The sequence below is a fragment of the Mus pahari genome, chromosome X (assembly GCF_900095145.1).
Source record: "Mus pahari chromosome X, PAHARI_EIJ_v1.1, whole genome shotgun sequence".
In the NCBI taxonomy this organism is placed as follows: Eukaryota; Metazoa; Chordata; class Mammalia; order Rodentia; family Muridae; genus Mus; species Mus pahari.
In genome coordinates, this window is record NC_034613.1 from 99,061,085 (window position 1) to 99,081,452 (window position 20,368).

Sequence of the window (20,368 nt, forward strand, 5' to 3'; positions counted from 1 at the left end):
TCTCTCTCTCTCTCTCTCTCCCTCTGTGTGTGTGTTTGTGTGTGTGCTATATTTGTAATTTGTATTCATTTTTGTACAAGAATCATGTTCATTTCATTAAATGGTTCTGTACTACTATTTGAAATTGAATATTATGATGCCTTAGCATTCTTCTTGCTTAATATTTCATTGGCTATTTGTGGTATTTGGTCTTTTTATTTGGTTTTGGATTCTTCACTCTTTTGCTATCTTTGACCAACACTACTGTAGTTTTGTTAGTCACAATATTGAATCTGTACTTTGCTTTCATTAATGGAGCCTTCCCTTCTTCTGTTCTTTAGAGTTTTCTTGGTAGAACACTTTGGCCTCTTTAAATCGATTTATTCCTGGGCAGTTTACCTTTTCAGCTGTTATGAATGGACATTTTTTTCTTGTTTTCCTCAGCACAATTGCTAGTGGTATACATAAAATCTAATAATCTTGATATATCAATTTTGTATATTGCTACTTTTCTAACTTTTATCACATCTGAGTTCTATAGTCAAGTCATTAATTAATATATAACAATGTTACTAGCATTTACAAATAATGGTAATTCCTTTTCTATATGAATCATATTTTTGTCTTATTGATATGCTTAATAATTCTAACAGTTCATTGACTAGAAATGGGAAAAGTGGCCATTCTTGTCTTCCTGCTTTTCAGGTCCTTACCATTTAATAACTTCCTTAGTAATGCAGTTTCTTTCACAGTCTTCTGCCTGTTCCATTAATCTACACTTGTGTGTGTGTGTGTGTGTGTGTGTGTGTGTGTGTGGTGTGTGTGTGTGTGTGTGTGTGCATTCACAACATTTTGTGCTAGTACCATGCTTATTTTGAAATACTATATGAACTTCAATATCATAATTTAAGCAAAGTATGAGTTTTCCTTTTACATTTTTTTTTTATTATATTGACGTGTGTTCCTTCTAGTAACAGTTTTTCAGGGCTTTTTAGCCTGAAGTGATGTTGAAGTTCACTGAATCCTTTTTTATTTATATCTAATAAAACCATTTCATGTCTATTAATTTAAGATTTTACATTTGGTGTTCCTTCCTCACATTTCATTAAAATGAAACCCATTTGATCATATTGTATGACTATTTTTATCATACTATTCAAATATGTTAGTAAATAGTTTTTGATTTTTTATTAGATATTTTCTTTATTTACATTTCAAATGTTATCCCTTTTCTGGTTTCCTCTCTAAAAACCCCCTATCATATCTCTCCTCCCCCTGCTCACCAATCCACCCAATCCTGCTTCCCTGTCCTGGCATTCCCCTACACTGGGGCATCAAGCCTTCTCAGGACAAAGGTCCTCTCCTCCATCTGATGTCCAAAAAGGCCACCATCTGTTACATTTGCAGCTGGACCCATGAGTTCCACTATGTGTTTCCTTTGGTTGGTGGTTTATACCCTGGGAGCTCTGGGGGGTACTGGTTGGTTCATCTTGTTGTTCCTCCCGTGGGGCTGCAAACCCCCTCAGCTCCTTGAGTCCTTTCTCTAGCTCCTACATTGGGGACCCTGTGCTCAGCCAATTGGTTGGCTGTGAGCATCCACTTCTGTTTTTGTCAGGCACTGGCAGAGCGTCTCAGGAGATGCTATATCAGGCTCCTGTCAGCAAGCACTTTATTTAGTGCCTATGTTCATTGAAGAAGCTGATTTAAAATTTTCTGGCATAACATTTGCTTGTTTGTATCTTTATATGATTTTAGGTTGAGGATAATGCTAGCTTTATTTTAGTATGATTTCAATAGAATTCTATCTCCCTTTGCTTTATTGGATGACCTGAGACATATTTATGTTGTTTCTTCTTTTTAAATCTTGTAGAATTCAGCAGTAAATCTTGTCCTTTTCTTTGTTGGAATAATTTGATAAGGCTTGACTCTTTTAACTTACTATTATTATACTATTATCAACACTTTTTATATCACCTGAATTTAATTTTAGCTTAAGAATTTATCCCTTTCCATAGACTTTTCAGAAGTTTTTGAATATGGATTTGAAAATATTCTTTAATGAATCTCTGGATTGAATATTCCTCTGTTGTAATGTTTCATTTTTTTCATCTATAGTCTTTGTAAATTTGGTCCTTTTATTTGATTATTTCATTGATTCTTTATAATGTTCATTTAGTGTCCATTCCATTATATTCACCAATGGTTTGTGTTATCTGTTTATGTCTCTTGTCTTTGAGTTTGTTTTGTTAGTAATATTTTATGATGTTGAAGTGTATTGTTAAGATGTTTATATTTTCTGTTTTTAATGATAGCATTAATATCCTTTTAGAGCTGATTGTGATATCAGATAGGTTCTAATAAGCTTTTACATAAATTAAACCAAGAAATTCAAAATGTTCTTTGATAATCTATTCATACATAGTGCCACTTGCCTTCTTGAGCCTATTGTATGTCCAAAAGACAATACAATACTAATACCTAAAAGATACTCATCTATACATATAATGTTGCTCTAAATAAAAAACAGATAGCTGAAATTCAGAATTTGTGGAAAGGTTATATTTGTGTGAATATGAAAATGTTGGAAATTTATTAGATCCTCGAACACAATGCTATATAAGATACCCTCAGAGCAGCAGCATGATATTGTCTATAAACTTCAAAATCTAAGTTTAGTCCCTACTCAGTCCATGTAAATCACTATCTATCATCGGGATCAGTAATCAGTGTCTTAACGCATGGATCAGATATATTTAGGTATGTAAACACTTGAGGAGCAATAATTTATCCAATGCTCTTAAACTTACAGTTCTTTGTGTAAATTTTTGTATTTTTCAACAGGCATTCGTTTAAACTTCTCTGTATTAGAAACATAAAATTCTTGTTCTCTCAACTCTAATGCTTTATGCTTAAAATATATTTCATTTGAAAATGTCCTGATGTTGTTAATGATAGGCAATATCATGACCATGTAGGATTTCTAAAACAATATGTTCTAAACACCACAGAAACAAAATTATGAAGATGATAAATTTATGAAGCATTTTTTAGGGAAAACTTGTGTAGCTTAGTCTTCTAACCTATTTCAAATACTATGTTAAAAAAAATACCTACAGTTTTGTCAGGCAAATCAAAATAATGCTTCACTGGAGATTAAAGTTGAAAGGAAGCAGAACTGAAATTAACCACAAAAAGAAGAAAATGTCAGAACAATCTTATTAGAGATTAATAATTTCACTCCAGCAAACTTGCTTATTATTTCCTTTGATATACTATGACAGAATGGATCCATAACTCCAAAATCAAATTAATGGAATATAATACATGTCAACATTATGAAATATGTTCAAGAGTTTTCTCCAGTTTATCTTGGGAGCAATATTTTACATATACTTCATCTGTTATTTAGGATCATATCAACCACTTTTGCTGGTCTTGAAGAGTTTCATATGTGTATTAACTCACTTTTAAAATCATATGCTTTCAAATTATTTCTCTCATATAATAACAGAAGTACAGTATTCCTACAGGAATATCCCTTACAGAGTATGTTTCCATGATATCTCAGATAGTACAAATACAAACAATATTAATGAACTTGTTGCATTAGTCATGGGCAGCAAATGGAGATACCTAGATTGTAGGGTCATAGCTAGTGTATTTGATTACCTTTGCAATTTTTATAAGTGTGTTTTTCATATGTAGTGCTTCATATAATAGAAATAAATCATTTTCTTTCTGATGTTGAACACCTGATATATATGTCATGCATCACTACTTTCCAGTTGCTTGCGGATCTGGAAAACAGTTCATTCTTTAGTGGTGATCTGGAATGTCAGAAGCTACTAATGGAAGCTATGAAGTATCATCTCTTGCCTGAGAGAAGGTCCATGTTGCAAAGCCCTCGTACAAAGCCTAGAAAATCAACTGTGGGGGCACTTTATGCTGTAGGAGGTATGGATGCTGCTAAAGGTAAAAGCAACACATTCATTAGTTGGGAAAATGTCTCCATTTGAAAAAGAAGAGATGTTTCTAACAGCCTCCACGTTATAAGGATGCTATTAAATCCTTGTTATGTAAGTGTATCTGAAGCTGTTTCTCATAATTAGGGTAATTTGTGTGATTTTTGTGATCTCATTTTCCTTATTATTTCTTGAATGATAATCCTTTAATTAGGACTGATCTACCCGCTAATAGTGATTTTACTTTATGAACTGTGTTTAGTCTAGTTTTGAACATTCAGTTTTCCCTATCAAATATTTTCAAAAAATATTTATTTATTTATTTAAATTGAGAAAGATAAGTGCATTCAAATATATTTTTGACACAAATGGAATAGTGGGCTCTAGATACTGCTCTCAACTCTTCTATACAAACTTAAAGACTAATTTCAAAAATATTGAATGAAGTGCTGAAAGAAAGATTATCACTTCAAGTTTGCAATAAAAGCTTGATTTTGCACAAGTAATAAGTCCATGAAATGAAAGGAGCAGTTTCTGAAGACATTATTCTTGTCCTCTGTGAACATGTTTTATCTATAGCCTTGCCAATTTGCATGTGCATTTTCATTCTTGCCATGTGTTTTGCTAATATAAGGAAGAAAAGACTTAATTGTTTGTTGTTATTTTGTATGCAAGGGTGTTTTCTTTTCCTGTATATCTATGAACCATTGCATGTTTGGAATCCATGAGTGCAGTCTCAAGGAGACTAGAAGAGTCATCAGGTTTCATGGAACTGAAATTACAGATGGTTTTGAGCCAACGTGTGGATGCTGGAATTTGAACCTAGGTTGTATAGAAGAGCAGCCAGTGCTCTTGCTAACCAAATCATCTCTCCAAACTAAAACAAAGATGTTATAAGTAAAAATTTAATTGAAAGAATGTAGACCATACATAGAGACAATGATACTGATAAATCAAAAGCTGAAATTGTATTTGATAAATTGACAAAATGAACTATAAACTGGAGGTTTATCCATATAAAAATCCATTATTTTGGTTGGAAATTGAAATAGAAAACAGGAAATATGCTAATTAATTACAAAACTTTTTTCATTTAATGAATTTTCTATTACTCCAAAAGTCTGAGTCTGGGAAATCTAAAATAATAGAAATTTATAAAAATAGAAATGGAAATCTAACATGGTGGAAAGTGGAAGGGAAAAGTGAAAATACCAAAAAGAAAAAAGCATATAGACAAGCAACTTTGACTTTTATTAGTGGCATTCATTTTAGAATACTATATTTTCATTAAGAGACTTTAAACATGCATATAATAGGGTTCATTGTTGTTTGCCCCTCTATTATCTTTTCTTTTTATTATTATCTTTTCTTTTTGTTATTTCATTTTCTAAAAAAATTCCTGTCTGAATTTTGCTTGGTAATCACCTGTTCTCATGATAACTAACAGTCTTGTGAGAGCAGAATTAGTCAATTTGTGACGATAATAATTCACCATTTTATCAGGTCTTCTAAATCAAACACCTTTACACATTGATTGCCGTATTATAGACTAATTTGTCAATATACAAGCTCTAGATGATATTGGGTAGTGGTGATGCACAACATTCATCCTAGCACTGAGAGGCAGAGGCAGAGGCAGAGGCAGAGGCAGAGGCAGAGGCAGAGGCAGAGGCAGAGGCAGGCAGAGGCGAGGCAGAGGCAGAGGCAGAGGCAGAGGCAGAGGCAGGCGGATCTCTGAGTTTGAGACCACCCTGATGTACAGAGTGATCTCCTGGACAGCCAGGGTTCACAGAGAAACCCTACCTATAAACAAACAAACACAGAACTCTAGAAAATATATTTAAATTTTAACACCTCTAAATCTGAGATTGTAAGTGGAATTATTTATGAAATTGTGGATCTTCCTCATGTAGCAAGTGGTCTTTAGAAGACTGTTCAAATGTCCCAAAATGGAATGGATAAATTTTGATGTATTTCTATAATAATATGGACGGAATGAAAACTAAGAATACTATTAAAGGAAAAATATACAAGAGTCACACAAAAAATAAACAAATAAAGGGGGGCATTTTTTCTCTTTCAGCACTAAATAAAAAGTGTGAAGGCTTTTTCCTACTTGTAACAATAAAAAGATGGAAGCAATTCTATGTAAAGATGTTTGGAAGGCCATGTGATCAATTCTCCTTATAAAGTATAAGAACTAAGAATAACAATAAGCGGGAAGGCTTTTTTTTTCTGAGTTATAGAAATAGAAAGGCAGAAACTTTTTTTCCCTCTAAGCAATAAATGTTGGAGTTTTTTTTTAAAAAAAGGAAAATAACAAATACTATGTAATACCATAATTAATTTCAGTTTGACCATTTATCTTTTATTGTTTTTTATTGTTTTATTTTTCATTTTTAGTTTAGTTTTTGCTTTAATAGCCTAGGTTGACCTTAAAGGCCATGACAGTCATTCTCATCATCCCAGGTGCCAGGATTACAAACATGAGCTTCTTTGCAGTGAATACAATAATATTAACAGTCTTGTAGTACTTATATTAAAAGCTATAGGTACTAAATGCAAAAGAGAAATGCAATTGTCATTGATTGTGTGGTTTTTTTTTTTTTATTTCTGTGCTGAGAATCAATTCAGGGTTTTACACATGCTAAGCTAATTCACTGTCTTTGAGCTGTAATTCAGTTTTGTGTTTGTGATATCTATAAAGTCACAATCTGCAATATAGAAACATTTTTAAGTGTTGAGGGTTTGTCCTTTTTATTTATTAATTGTATGTGTGAGCACATGTGTCACAGTGTACATGTGGAGATCATTTACAGGCATCAGTTTTCTCCTTGCCATCATCCTTGCATCAGGCTTAGCTGCCAGCAACTTTACCTCCTGAGCCATTTCTCTGGTACAGTATAGAAACTTTTTCTGTATTTGCTTCTTATTTGTCATTTTCAAGAATATCTTATTTATTTAAAACTTAAATGAAGTTTTTTTTAAAGTGGTTATAAGTATATCTGGCTACATGCCTAATTCTGAAAATAAGCAAAATAGGAAATTTTTACAAGTGAACTCGATTATCAAAGTTCAGTTTTGGAAGCAGTTAAGCCTTTTATTTTGAGGGTCCCTGAGTGGTGATAGATAGGGACACCAAAAAAAAAGCTCTATGGGAAGTTGCAGACTATTAGAAGAATAATAAGATCTCAGAGTTGTGAGTACCATTTGAAAACACTTCATAAGTCTGACCACAGTACTGATTGAGAGCTTCTATAGCGTCAACTTTGGGCATTTTAAAATTAGATAATCTTGAAATACTATTGAATGAATTCTTGCTGAAAGTATATGTCCCTTTATCTCTATTGTCACTATTCTAGAAGGGATAGCAGCAAAACTCTCCCTACTATTTGTGGTTTCATTTTCTTGAAAAACAAAAAACAAAACAAAACAGTGTGAGCACTTAAGAACAGCAATAAAACAGGAAGGAATTAGATACAAAATCTAAGCATGCACAAAACATGCAAAGGGTAACATTTGCTTATATAAGTAAGTATTATAATGTTAAGGCATTTATCAGTACAGTTTTTCACAGTACTATATGATTATTTCCTTATAATATATTGTTTCAGTTACCATTGATAGGTGAATAATTGAAATTTTACCTATTAATGACTAAGAGTAGAGTGCTTTGTTATTGAATTTAGGTTCTGTATCATGTGATAAATGCAGAACTACTTAATTAAATAAATATCACAGAAATATCTGAAGCTAACTTTAATGACTAGAATGTGTCACAAAAGAAGTATCAGAAAGATGCAAGTCAAAGTTCAAAATTTGAAAAATTAGCTTATCAGTGAGGGTGAGTAAAGGAACTGAGAAAGTCTTTATAGTTTAAGTTACTTAATTACTAGTCAATGCCCTGGAATGTCACAGAAGGCAGAGAGCTAAATACTTCAGATGTCCATGATAGCTAGTTTTTGTAATAGCTAATTAATGTAGCTTTGTTTAATTTCCTAACCTATCACCTATCCATTACTCTATTTTCTAATAACTAACACAGTTGAATTTTGAATTCTAATTTTAACTATGATAATTTTCACTGACTGAAACAAAAATAAGCAAATTAGAATAAAAAGATTTGTGAAAATTGGACTAATTAAACAGAAACATTGAAACATTCACAGAAAACTGGATGTGAAACCATATATGAATTTGTATCTATTTCTTGTAGATGTATCATCCAAATATGATTACTACAGAAAAGTTGACCTAAACCAAAATAGCTTAGCAATAGATACAATATATACTGTTAAAGTTTTAACTTTATGTGACCCTAGACCATACATACCCTTATAATTATCAGTGACAATATTGAAAATATTAACTTTATTTTCATTGTTACAACAAATTATTTTTTCCCACAAATCTACCAGTAAAGAACCTGTGGAAAATGGTTTGCTTATCTATGTGATTGATTTTATACAGTTAGGATAAGATTCCCCAAACATCAATTCACTGACTTCAGTAAACTTTAGAAGTGACTACTAATTCAACCAACTCTCAGGTTTTTTTTCCATTAGAAGCCTAATCATTGAGAAAAATCAGCCTTAATTAAAAAATGCTTTGAGTAAATGACAAAAGTGATTGTCTACAGAAGGGAAAAATCCATTACAGTAATAGTACAAATTTACTTTCTCTTTTTTTTAAGGATTTGAAACAATTCTAACAAATGAATGCTCATACTCAATCTATCTTCCCCCAACCCCCCACCACCAGTTGAAAATAGACTTTATTTTATTTCATTTTATTTTGCTTTTTTATTGGATATTTTCTTTAATTACAGTTCAAATGTTATCAAATTTCCTGGTTTCCCTTACTCCTAGAAACACCCTATCCCATGCTCCCTCCCCCTGCTTCTATGAGGGTGTTCCTCCACCCATCCACCAACTCCCATCTCCCTGCTCTCAATTCCCATACACTGGGGCATCTATCAAGCCTTCATAGGACCAAGGGCCTCCCCTCCCATTGATACATGACAAAGCCATCCTCTGCTACATATACAGATGGAACCATGGGTCCCTCCATGTGTATTCCTTTGTTGATGGTTTAGTTGCTGGGAGCTCTGGGGGATCTGGTTGGTTGATATTGTTTTTCTTCCTATGGGGCTACAAACATCTTCAATTCCTTCAGTCCTTTCTCTAAGTCCTCTATTAGGGACCCTGTGCTCAAATTTACTCTTGTACAGGTGAGAGTATATACTACTTTACTAAACTGACATTTCAGAAGTTTAAATTAAAACTTTCATCAATGAGGTAATTCCTCAGAATTGTATACCTTTAGCCACAATTCTTTACATGGAACATTTTGAGAAACATGGTTGAAAAGACATTTAATTCTTGATTACTTAGTCATCTATCTAATGTTTAATTCACACACACACACACACACACACACACACACACCTATATTCACACAATGAATAAATCATTAAGTTATAGAATAACACAGAAGTAAAGAATATTATAATTTAAAATCTAAAGATAAGGCCTGGAGAGATGGCTCAGCGTTTAAAAGCACACGTACTCCTCGTCCAGAGTCCTGAGTTCAATTCCCAACAACCACATGGTGACTCATAATCATCTGATACCCTTTTCCGGTGTGTCTGAAGAAAGCAACAATACACTCAAATACATAAAGTAAATACATCTTTTAAAAAATTTAAAGATATATAAATATGTAATAACAGAATCCAATATATGGACCTTTTCATTTTAAATATGATGTTGGACACCTGTGTTGGTACCACCAGTAATATAACCACAAATTTATTCTATTTTGTTTTATATTTAATATTAGCATGATAATCATATTTTGATGGCATAAGCCACATAAATAAAACTATTTCCTTCTCAATCTTCTCACAAGTATCACTCCTTGTCTTATGTTTCAATCAGTACTATCATCTGAGCTAGTTAATTTAATTTTAGTTCTCTTTCCTGGTGCTATGATGCCAATTAGAACACAAAATATGAAACAAACTAATTCAGAAGTTTAAGGTGGTTTCATCATTGCTAATTATATTTTTAACAGGCACCACTACAATTGAGAAGTATGACCTCCGAACCAACAGTTGGATCCATATTGGCACTATGAGTGGTCGTAGACTTCAGTTTGGAGTGGCAGTTGTTGATAATAAACTTTACGTTGTGGGAGGAAGAGATGGCTTAAAAACTTTGAATACTGTGGAATGTTTCAATCCAGTTACTAAAACCTGGGTTGTGATGCCTCCTATGTCCACACATAGGCATGGTCTAGGTAAGATATTTAATGCTATATAATTTCTGAAAAAAATATACAGGAAAACTTTTAAAATTAGATCTAGCTGCACTTTATTAGGAGTTATTAAAAGTCACATTGGCTTCAAAGTTCTGGGGAGGTTAAGCAAGCCTGAAATATGCATGGAAATCTTTAACAATACATTTTAATTCAATGTTCCTTCTACCAACACTTGAAAGGGGTCCTTTTCAGAGAAGACAAAATTTTTCAGAAGGGATATTTTATGCAAAATATAAAAGGCAATTGAATACTTTATCCAAACTCAGTTCAGAGTGTAACATTTTTGACAATGGGAAAGCATTTTAAGTTTTAATTAGAAAATTATGCATGCCACAACAAGCAAACTTGCATTTATTGAAAGACTTAAGGTAGAGGTCTAAGTATGAACATATTTATGATTAGCACTTTTGTTGATCAGAGCTCTAAAATATAATTAAGGTAGAGGTTTCTAAGCAGTTTAAGAATTAGTACGGTTGTGTAGAATAGTAGAGAACTTTAATTCTTCTGAATATCTGTCAAGGTATATAATTTTTATTCTATGTTCCGTATGCTTTAAATATTATGGTGTTTGAAAAATAAAGTACATGATACTTTTTTCTATAATAGACATTTTAGGTTTATTTTTTTAAAATCCTGTGTAGGCAAATGGGTTTGTGTATGGATCTATGAACATACAAATAGTGCCTTGGAGACCAGAAGTCAGATCTCTTGGAGCTTGAGTTACAGCCAGTTATAAGCTGTCAGTCATGAGTGCTAGAACTGAACTTATCTAGTCCTTGGCAATATTACCCCCACATTTAATCACTGAGTTATTTATCTATTAGCATAATAGACTTTAACAGGACTACTAAGTATCAGTTCCAGGGCTGAAATTGTCTCATTTGTCTTGATAAACTGTTTCTGCTAAATCATACACAATGTAGTTATTATCTGTTATATCAATGTAATTCTTATACACATGAATGCTCTGTAGAGAAATAAAGGCAAGCTTTTTAAAATACAGTTTAACAGACGTGAATAATTACATACATGAGACGGGCATACAAAACACAATGAGAGTCTGATTAAGATGATACATGGAGTCCTGAGAGGCAGGAAGAGGTCATTCTTCATTTCTATAAAAACTTCCAGCTAAACCTCAAAAAAATGTATCCTTATTGAATTATCTCAAGGAAATTATTTTAACCTTGTATTCAAATATGAATTGAGAAACGATTCCACATTAAGCCTGAAAGTAGTAGTTTATCTTAAGTATCCTGTCTTATATGTGTTTGCACTAATAACTAGTGTTGAAATGATGCCAGAAAATGTTGTACTATCCTACTTCTGTTGATTTTAGTGATACAAGAATGATAGCTTTCCATGATATATATTAATCAGTGGAAATTTTTTATGATAATAAGACCCAATTTACCCCCATACAAGAATCAAAGTATTTACATCTACAGAAAAATATTTCAAATAGAAATACAGAGGGTTTTTTAGCAGACAGTTGAAAAGTTATTGCATGAGGTATGCCTAGGTGTGCCCTTATATTTATTATGTTTCTCTTTAGGTGTAGCCACACTTGAAGGACCAATGTATGCTGTTGGAGGTCATGATGGATGGAGCTATCTAAACACTGTAGAAAGATGGGATCCTGATGGCCGTCAGTGGAATTACGTGGCCAGCATGTCAACTCCAAGAAGCACAGTTGGAGTTGTTGCATTAAACAATAGGTAAGATGAAACACACAACTCTTTCTTCCCAGACCTTGGAATAGAGAGCCTCTGTGTCACGATCATCAAGTAATAAATATTCTACATAGTCAGGGCATTCTTATTAGCAATTAGAAAAGTCATTTGATGGAAATAGATGTCTAAAATAAATGCTTCATTAAATATATTCTTTATTTTTTATCTTTTATTGGTTATTTTATTTACATTTCTTTTTTGTGTTTAAAAGTGATACATAATTTTAATGAAAAATATTCTCAAGAAGATATATGGATTTTTTTTCAAATGTTATCCCCCTTCCTAGTTTCCCCTCCACAAACCCCTATCCCCTCCCACCTCTCCCTGGTTCTACGAGGGTGCCCCCTCCCCACTCCCACTTCACTACCTTAGCATTCCCCTGTGCTGGAGCATCAAGCCTTCACAAGACCGAGGGCCTCTCCTCACATTGATGACCAACTAGGCCATCCTCTGCTACATATGCATCTGGAGCCATGGGTCTTTCCATGTGTACTCTTTGGTTGGTGGTTTAGTCCCTGGAAGCTTTGGGGGGGTCTGGTTGGTTGATATTTTATAGAACTTCTCTTTTCAAATTTTTGGTACTATGGCCAGAAATATCAGCATTTTTGAACTAATTTTGCATATGAGCCCCATCTCAAAATAGTCAGAATCTACATTTTAATGAAATCCTTAAAAATATATATGTAAATTTAAAGCACATTATTGTAGATAAACATTTCCAGTTTATCCTAAATAAATGGCAAATATTGCATTGCTATTTACACTAAATTTATAAAATCATTTGTTTGCCTATATTTATAAATACGATAAGGTTTGGTTCAGCAATCTATTTTATGAGAATTTACAGTTCATAAGGATTAAATCCCATCTAATTTTGCCCATGAAGATTTATGTTTTTCTGGTCCTGCAAGAACAAGCTAATAAACTAAACCTAATGATGCTTCCATGTATTGAATTTGTACCACATAATTACAATACTTTTCTTTATTTTTAAATTTTTCTCCTAATATTGAGATTATAATTACATCATTTTGCCTTCCTTCCAAACTGTCCCATATACCTTACATTACTATTTCTAATTTATGACCTCTTTTTCATTTGTTTTCACACTCATATATGCATATACATATTACTAGATATAACATATCATGCATATATATATATATATATATATATATATATATATATATATATATATGTTTTGGGAACACAGAATCACACAAGGATAGCTAACATGATAGGAATTTCGTACAACGGGGTAGGGACTGTCTAGAACTATGTGACTCTGTACTCTGTACTCTGTGCATAAAACTGGTACATGAACAAATAAATGATCACAGTAAAAAAAAGTCCGCCCATGTATATTTTAGAACTCAACACAAGAAGAAATAAGAATTATGTACATCAGATAGGATATCCATATCCATAATACTTTTGGATTTCACACAATCCTAAATGGACTGTTTGATCAAACCTGATAATATCAAATGATTCACTTCCATAATCTCCTCTATACATTACACCAGGTTCAAATCATCAACTTGAACTAATTTCATTTTGTTTTATTAAGTTTCTACTGTACAAGATTAACAGTGTGAAACAAAATAACAAGCATGTAGTTTAATAAATGTTCATCATCATTATTTTAACAGGATAATTTAAATTAATCATTATATTTTTAAATAATTAACGATTGAAAGTTACTAAGGAAAGGTAAAGAGTTACATGGGAAAAAGTTCCATTTTCTTCCTGGGGATAATTAACCTTCTCTATTCTATTCTATTTCCTTAATTGACTTATATAAATATCTTTTAGGAAAAAATATTTCAAACTAAATGATTTGTACATTAATGTGTGAAGTCAAGTAATTGTAACTTTGTTGAAAATGACTGTTGGAACTATGTGCAAAACCTTTTGATACCTTCTGGATTTTAACAGATGCTTGTTTTCTGGTGTTTTACTGTAATCTTAAATTTACTTTGACATAAATGAAAGAAGACTCTATAGAATAGGCTAGGCTGGACCAAGTTTCACAGAAAACTACCCATTCACAAACCTAACATTTATGTTGCAAATAGTATTGAAATAGCATATGCATTATGAAGTGTGAGAAAATAAAAATGCGTTCATTTTTATTTTGATAGCTGAAGTTTGCATGACTATGTATACACACATAGGTATGTATATATGTCTATATTTTTCTAGGCTGTATGCTATTGGTGGACGTGATGGAAGTTCCTGTCTCAAGTCCATGGAATTCTTTGACCCACATACCAACAAGTGGAGTCTGTGTGCCCCGATGTCCAAAAGACGTGGAGGTGTAGGAGTAGCAACACACAATGGATACTTGTATGTTGTAGGGGGTCATGATGCTCCTGCTCCTAATCATTGCTCCAGGCTTTCTGACTGTGTGGAAAGGTAAGATATTTATTGTTTTTTTTTTTTTTAATTTTGGTTTTGGTTTTGTTAAAGTTGTTCGAATCCTTTGTACTGTTTATTTGTTTGTTTGTTTTATTCTTTAATCCTTTTTATAGTTCAGTCTTCATCCCCTTCCAAATATGCCTCCAACTGCTCCCCATCCCATACTCCCCTCCACCTTGTCTCCACAAGGATGTCCCCACCCCAACTCCCACCTCACCTGACCTCTAAACTCCCTGGGGCCTCCAATCTCTTGAGGGTTAGGTGCTTCATCTGTGAATGAACACAGACCCAGCAGTCCTCTATTTTATGTGTGATGGAGGCCTCACATCAGCTGGTGTATGAGTGTTTGAGAGATATCAAGGGTCCAGATTAATTGAGACGGCTGGTCCTCCTACATGATCACCCGTGTCCTCAGCTTCTTTCACCCTTCCCTAATTCAACCACAGGGGTCAGCTGCTTCTGTCCATTGACTGGGAGCAAATACCTGCATCTGACACTTTTCAGCTGCTTGTTGGGCCTCTAGGAGAGCAGCCATACTAGGCTCCTCTCTATGCATATGCTTATTTGAATCGTTGTTGTTTTTTTGCTTTTTGTTTTTTTAATGAGAAAAAATTTGAAACTAGCAGAATGTAATATTCTGATATGTTATTCTTTTAAGTAGATTCACTCTTTGTAATATTCAACACTTAGACAAAATACTTTGTAAATGCTTATAAAATTTAGCAAAAAAAAAAAAACACCATGAAATATATTTCTGTTAGCTACATTATAAAGTAGCAGCACAAAAGAGATAGAATAAGAACATTTTATGGAAATCTATCAATCAACTCATCAGATAAAAATGAAATTAAATTTCTAAACTCAGCTCAATGCACAAAGTAATTTTTTAAAGTTATCACAAAATATAGGCAAAATTTTTAAATAAAATTGATTTTTCTAAGCAATGACTTATTGCAATAAATATTTTCTTGCTCAAAGCTAAGTTCTTTTATTGGAATACGTTGATCCAGATAAGTAGCATGATTTGTTGCTTAAAATAAAGATCATCTGTCTGAATTCCCTTTCAAAGTAGACAGCTTGTGAAGGAAAAAAAAAGTTAAAACTGTGTTATCACCAAATCACAAATTTTAAGTTGCATCTCAGAAGACTCACTTGATACAGGGATTGAAGAAATTCGTGGAACAGGTAAAATTTGTATTTTATAGACATAACTTTCTGGAATTTCCTTGATAACACCCACACACATTTGTGCACACATGCATGAATATCACATACACTTAAAACCAGGTTTTTAAGATTTCTGGTGTGCTTCTCTGCTGTTGTGAGTAAACACTGATCAAAACTAAGTTAGTGGAGGGAGGGATTTATTTCAGTTTATAGTTTATAATCCATCTCAGCGAAGCCAAGTCAGGAATTCAAGCAAGAATTGTGAATTGGAACTGAAGCAGAGAATATGGAGGAACATTGCTCACTTCTTTGTTCCCCATGTCTTACTAAACTTCGTTTTTTTTTTTTTTTTTTTTTTTTTTTTTTTTTTTTTTTTNTTTTGTTTTGTTTTGTTTCTGAGACATGGTTTCTCTGTGTAGCCCTGGCTGTCCTGGAACTCACTTCGTAGACCAGGATGGCTTCGAACTCAGAAATCCACCTGCCTCTGCCTCCCAAGTGCTGGGATTAAAGGCATGTGCCTCCTTCTTATACAACTTAGACCCATCTGTCCTGGGATGGCACTGCCCACACTGGGTAGCATAACTCCACATTAAGCATTAACTGAGAAAATGCCTACAAGCCAAAATCTAATTAAGGCAATTCCTGAATTGAGGTCTTCACTTTTCTGGTGATTCCAGTTTGTATCTAATTGACAAACTTACCAACATATGAAAAATTGCTTTATTTTTCTGGCATTATTATTTGTTAAAAAAATGGTTGATTTGTCCAATATCCTGGATTTTCTTTGCCATTATTTAACTTGGAAGCATTTAACTTGAAAGGTTTCCAAACTTTTTTCTATAGTTTTTAATAGCTTCCATGTTTTTTCTATAGTGTTAATTTACAATGTAAAAAATTCCATATATTCTATCATATATGCAATGAGACAGTGATAAATTATCTTATTTTTCAAGAACATTAGAAAATTCCATCCAAATTAATATGTATTTATGTATGAGTCTATAGACTGACCAATAAAAATGGAGAGAAACAGTGAAAAGAAGCATCACTAATTTACAGTGACTATGTGCTGCTTGACAACTACTACTCCGGGTCATCACAGATTATAAAACTATTAACAAAAATTCACTATCTCCTGGACTGGGGGAATAGCTAAGTAGAAGAGTGGGCACACTTGTCAAACATGTTAGGAACCCAGACTCAATTCTCAGGAATGGCAATATTAAAGAAATAAACCAAAATCATAACAATTCAACATTTACTGAATTAAGTAATAAGATGAAAATCTTAATATTTTGAGATTTAATCATGCATGAATAGAAAATATGAGATTTTATGTAAATATGTAAGAACACACCTCTAGGAGTTCTGGCTTATCCTTTGTACATGTAAATATATTGATTTAATTCACTGCAGCCTTAATTAACAACATTTCTTGGAAAATGCAGCATATAGCACATCAACTATAGATTTGTTTTGGTTCTAGTTCTCAACATACTATAACAATTTAGGGTGATGTAGTAAGAACATTTAATAGTATATAAAATATATAGAGGTAGATTTGATAATTTATAGTTTTCTTGTGGTATTAAAATATTGCTTGACATCAAATTCAGTTACAAGTTAAAATGAGATGTTTTGGTTATCTGTTGAAAAATTAAAAGTTTAATAGAAGTAATATTAGTATAAATCAATTAGTAAAAGGTGTTACATGAAAAAATACTTTCAATGTACTTTTACAAATAAGTCGTGATTCGAAAGCATTTCATGTATAATTATATGAATTTACTTAACTTTTCACATTTTTTACATTGAATGTTATATATATATATTAATGTACAGTTCAGAGCTGCGGAATTTATTTTTCCCCTATGGAAGGTTTTAATACCAAATTTGTATACTGTATGAAAAAGGGCACAGAAGGAATCACTTCCTTTACTTTTCGTATGTTTTGTGCGCCCTCTTGTGACAAAAGAGGGTTATGTCATGTACATGTTCTTTAAAAAAAATTCTTTTGTCTTGAATAGTAAACCTATACTTGATAGTTACAATGTTTCAAATTCTGTGCTTTACACCATAGCACATTTTTATTAATGCACATTTTTCATTTAACATTCCTGGATTTTTAGCTCTCAATTGTCTTCTTAAATCTCTTAAGATACGATCCAAAAGGTGATTCGTGGTCAACTGTGGCACCTTTGAGTGTTCCTCGAGATGCTGTTGCTGTGTGCCCCCTTGGAGACAAACTCTACGTGGTTGGCGGATATGATGGTCATACTTACTTGAATACCGTTGAGTCGTATGATGCTCAGAAAGACGAATGGAAAGAGGTATTCTTGTAAAAATATCTTCAAATTAGTATACTTTGGAATTTAAGGGAAAGATTTTAAAGCTTAATTTTGGAGTTCATTTTATATTATTCCTTTGTACAGCCATAGTAGGCATTTTCTTAGTATACAAATACCTAATAGACCTACATTCTGTTTTTGGTTCGATCACTGTTTCAGTCTTTAATCTCTCTAATAGAAAATAGCAGAATAACTAACTATCTGTGCCAAATTCTTGTGATCCATTATTTCATTGAATCCTCACAAAATCTTCGAGTAAGTATTAATAGTTGTGCCTTTTCAACTGAAAAAAAAATGTTGCACACGTAAAATTGGTTCCAAAGCAACTGACCATCTAGCCATGATCTATTTTCATTTTATAGTCTATAATGATCTGGGTTGTACTTTTTTTTTTTTTTAATTTTTAGACACAATAAGATAAAAGTTAGGTCAAAATAAATAACAATTCTTTGAAGGCCAACATTCTGGGTTATACTAAAGACAGTGATGTATGTGTGTTTTTTTTTCTTATTTTTGTATTAGGAAGTCCCTGTGAACATTGGAAGAGCTGGAGCATGTGTTGTTGTTGTGAAGCTACACTGAAAGTATCGTTTGCTAATGCAATGAAATGGATTTCAAGAATGAAGAAAAACATACTCTTTTATGAAGTTCATAAGCAAACTAAATGCTGTTGTCATTCTCATATATTGTTGAAACTGTTAACATTCATAAAGTTGAAAGCAAAACTTAAATATGAATTACATGCTAGTATTATGTGTATGTGCTCAGTTTATAGTCTAATGAGAAATCCAATAGGCAATTATTTAGGCTTATTACCATAAAATGTTAAAATATCTGGTGGATATTTGGTAGTGGGCAATATTTGAAGGTGATGAATACATTAACAGTTTTCATGTAAGGATCTGGGAAGTAAAAAAATATGCTAAAGGTACTCTACTGTCTGGAAGTTTAATACAAAATGACAGAAGCTTTAAAGCATAACATCTGGTTTCCAAACAATAGCTCATATTGCTGATAATACCTCACATTTGTCAAGAAGAAAGGTTTTCCTGTGTCAAAACTGAAAGGGATCATTCGTTGATATAATTTGCTATACTAATCACACTACTTCAATCTTTCCACAAGCCTATTATTTTTAGTTAACTATCTGTCAAAATACATGTATAGATTTTCTATTTTGTGAGGTGGTATATTGATTGATTCATTTACAGTAAAATATCATAATGTCACTATACAATCTTTATTCGGAAACAGTGAATCAGTAAATATTATATTGATACAAACTGTGACCTAAGCTTCAGAATGTGAGTGCCTCATTTGTGTAGAAATTAATTTTCTCTTCAAACATTTAATGTGTTCCATGTAAACACTTTCCATTAAGTTTTAAAAAGTTGATTTAAACAATTCTAAAGGAGATTATAATTGAAAAAATGATCCACAATGCTGACACTTAGATACACTGAAATGTTTAATATACATTGTTAATTCTATAATTTCTATTTACCTATCAATATCTGCTTTTCTTTTAATTTCATAATAATTTTATCCCATAGGAGATGGTAAGGATAAATGTATTACAAACTACACTTTTGAAGATAAAAAATTATATTGAGTCATATTTTAGCTTTTAACTATTATTTTCTTTCATCCTACCTAATGACAAAACAATATGGTGAAACATTAAAAACTCACATTTATGTGGTTAACTTTTCAAGTAAATGTTCCACTTTAGAATTTCTATATCTTCTTTTAAATGACCTTTTTATTTTAGACTATCAAAAACCCCAAAATATCCAGAGTGATGCTTATAATATGTATTACTGCTACCTATTAATTTTTTAAAATCACATCATAAGTTGCACAAAGATGTTTGTACTATGACCAGCTGAATTTAAATAAAATCTTTTCTCTCTGGCTATAGAGACTGTGATTTTAGAATATGCTGACTGTGTGCTGAATGATCCTTCCCTGCTGCTGTGCCACAATAGTGAAAATATTTAAATGCTAATATAGAGGTTACTCTTTTTTTCATAATTTGTCTGTAATTTTCAACAGAGATCTACAGAACTTTCCATGTTTAGAGGTGTGACAGAATGACAGAGTGACATTGAGAGGCTATAAAACACAGATAAGACCTTGCAAGAGTTTTTTTTTAATATTTGTTTAACATGTATTAATTATACATAATAATGAGTTGCCTTGTGACATCTAATACATAAGTATAATGTATTTTGATCAAAGTTGTGATACTTTATACTTTAGCTAGCCTCTCTTTTTCTCTCTCCTACTATTCCCCTTCCTCTTCTCAGCTAGCTCCTCATTTCATGACTTTCATTAGTTCTATTTACATCAGCATGGGGGAAGAGGTTGGTTAGATGCTTTAAGTTAAAAAATAATGTAAAAGGAGAAATAGCTTGGCCTTTAACACATCATACCA

The 20,368-nt window shown here is 32.4% G+C and overlaps 1 protein-coding gene across 2 annotated transcripts in view; it reads left to right on the top strand.

Moving 5' to 3' along the window:
- The window catches only part of Klhl4 (kelch like family member 4), a 72,489-nt gene extending 52,338 nt beyond the window's left edge, over positions 1 to 20,151 (top strand). The window contains exons 6-11 of one of the 2 annotated variants that reach the window (XM_021187345.2): positions 3,765 to 3,951; positions 10,017 to 10,241; positions 11,818 to 11,980; positions 14,201 to 14,413; positions 17,742 to 17,913; positions 18,454 to 20,151. In XM_021187345.2, the coding sequence (XP_021043004.1) occupies positions 3,765 to 3,951; positions 10,017 to 10,241; positions 11,818 to 11,980; positions 14,201 to 14,413; positions 17,742 to 17,913; positions 18,454 to 18,513 (1,020 nt within the window). In that variant the 3' untranslated portion in view covers positions 18,514 to 20,151. The remainder of the gene's footprint in view (positions 1 to 3,764; positions 3,952 to 10,016; positions 10,242 to 11,817; positions 11,981 to 14,200; positions 14,414 to 17,741; positions 17,914 to 18,453) is intronic. The other variant, XM_021187346.2, reaches the window with a different exon arrangement.
- Positions 20,152 to 20,368: the final 217 nt, after the last annotated feature.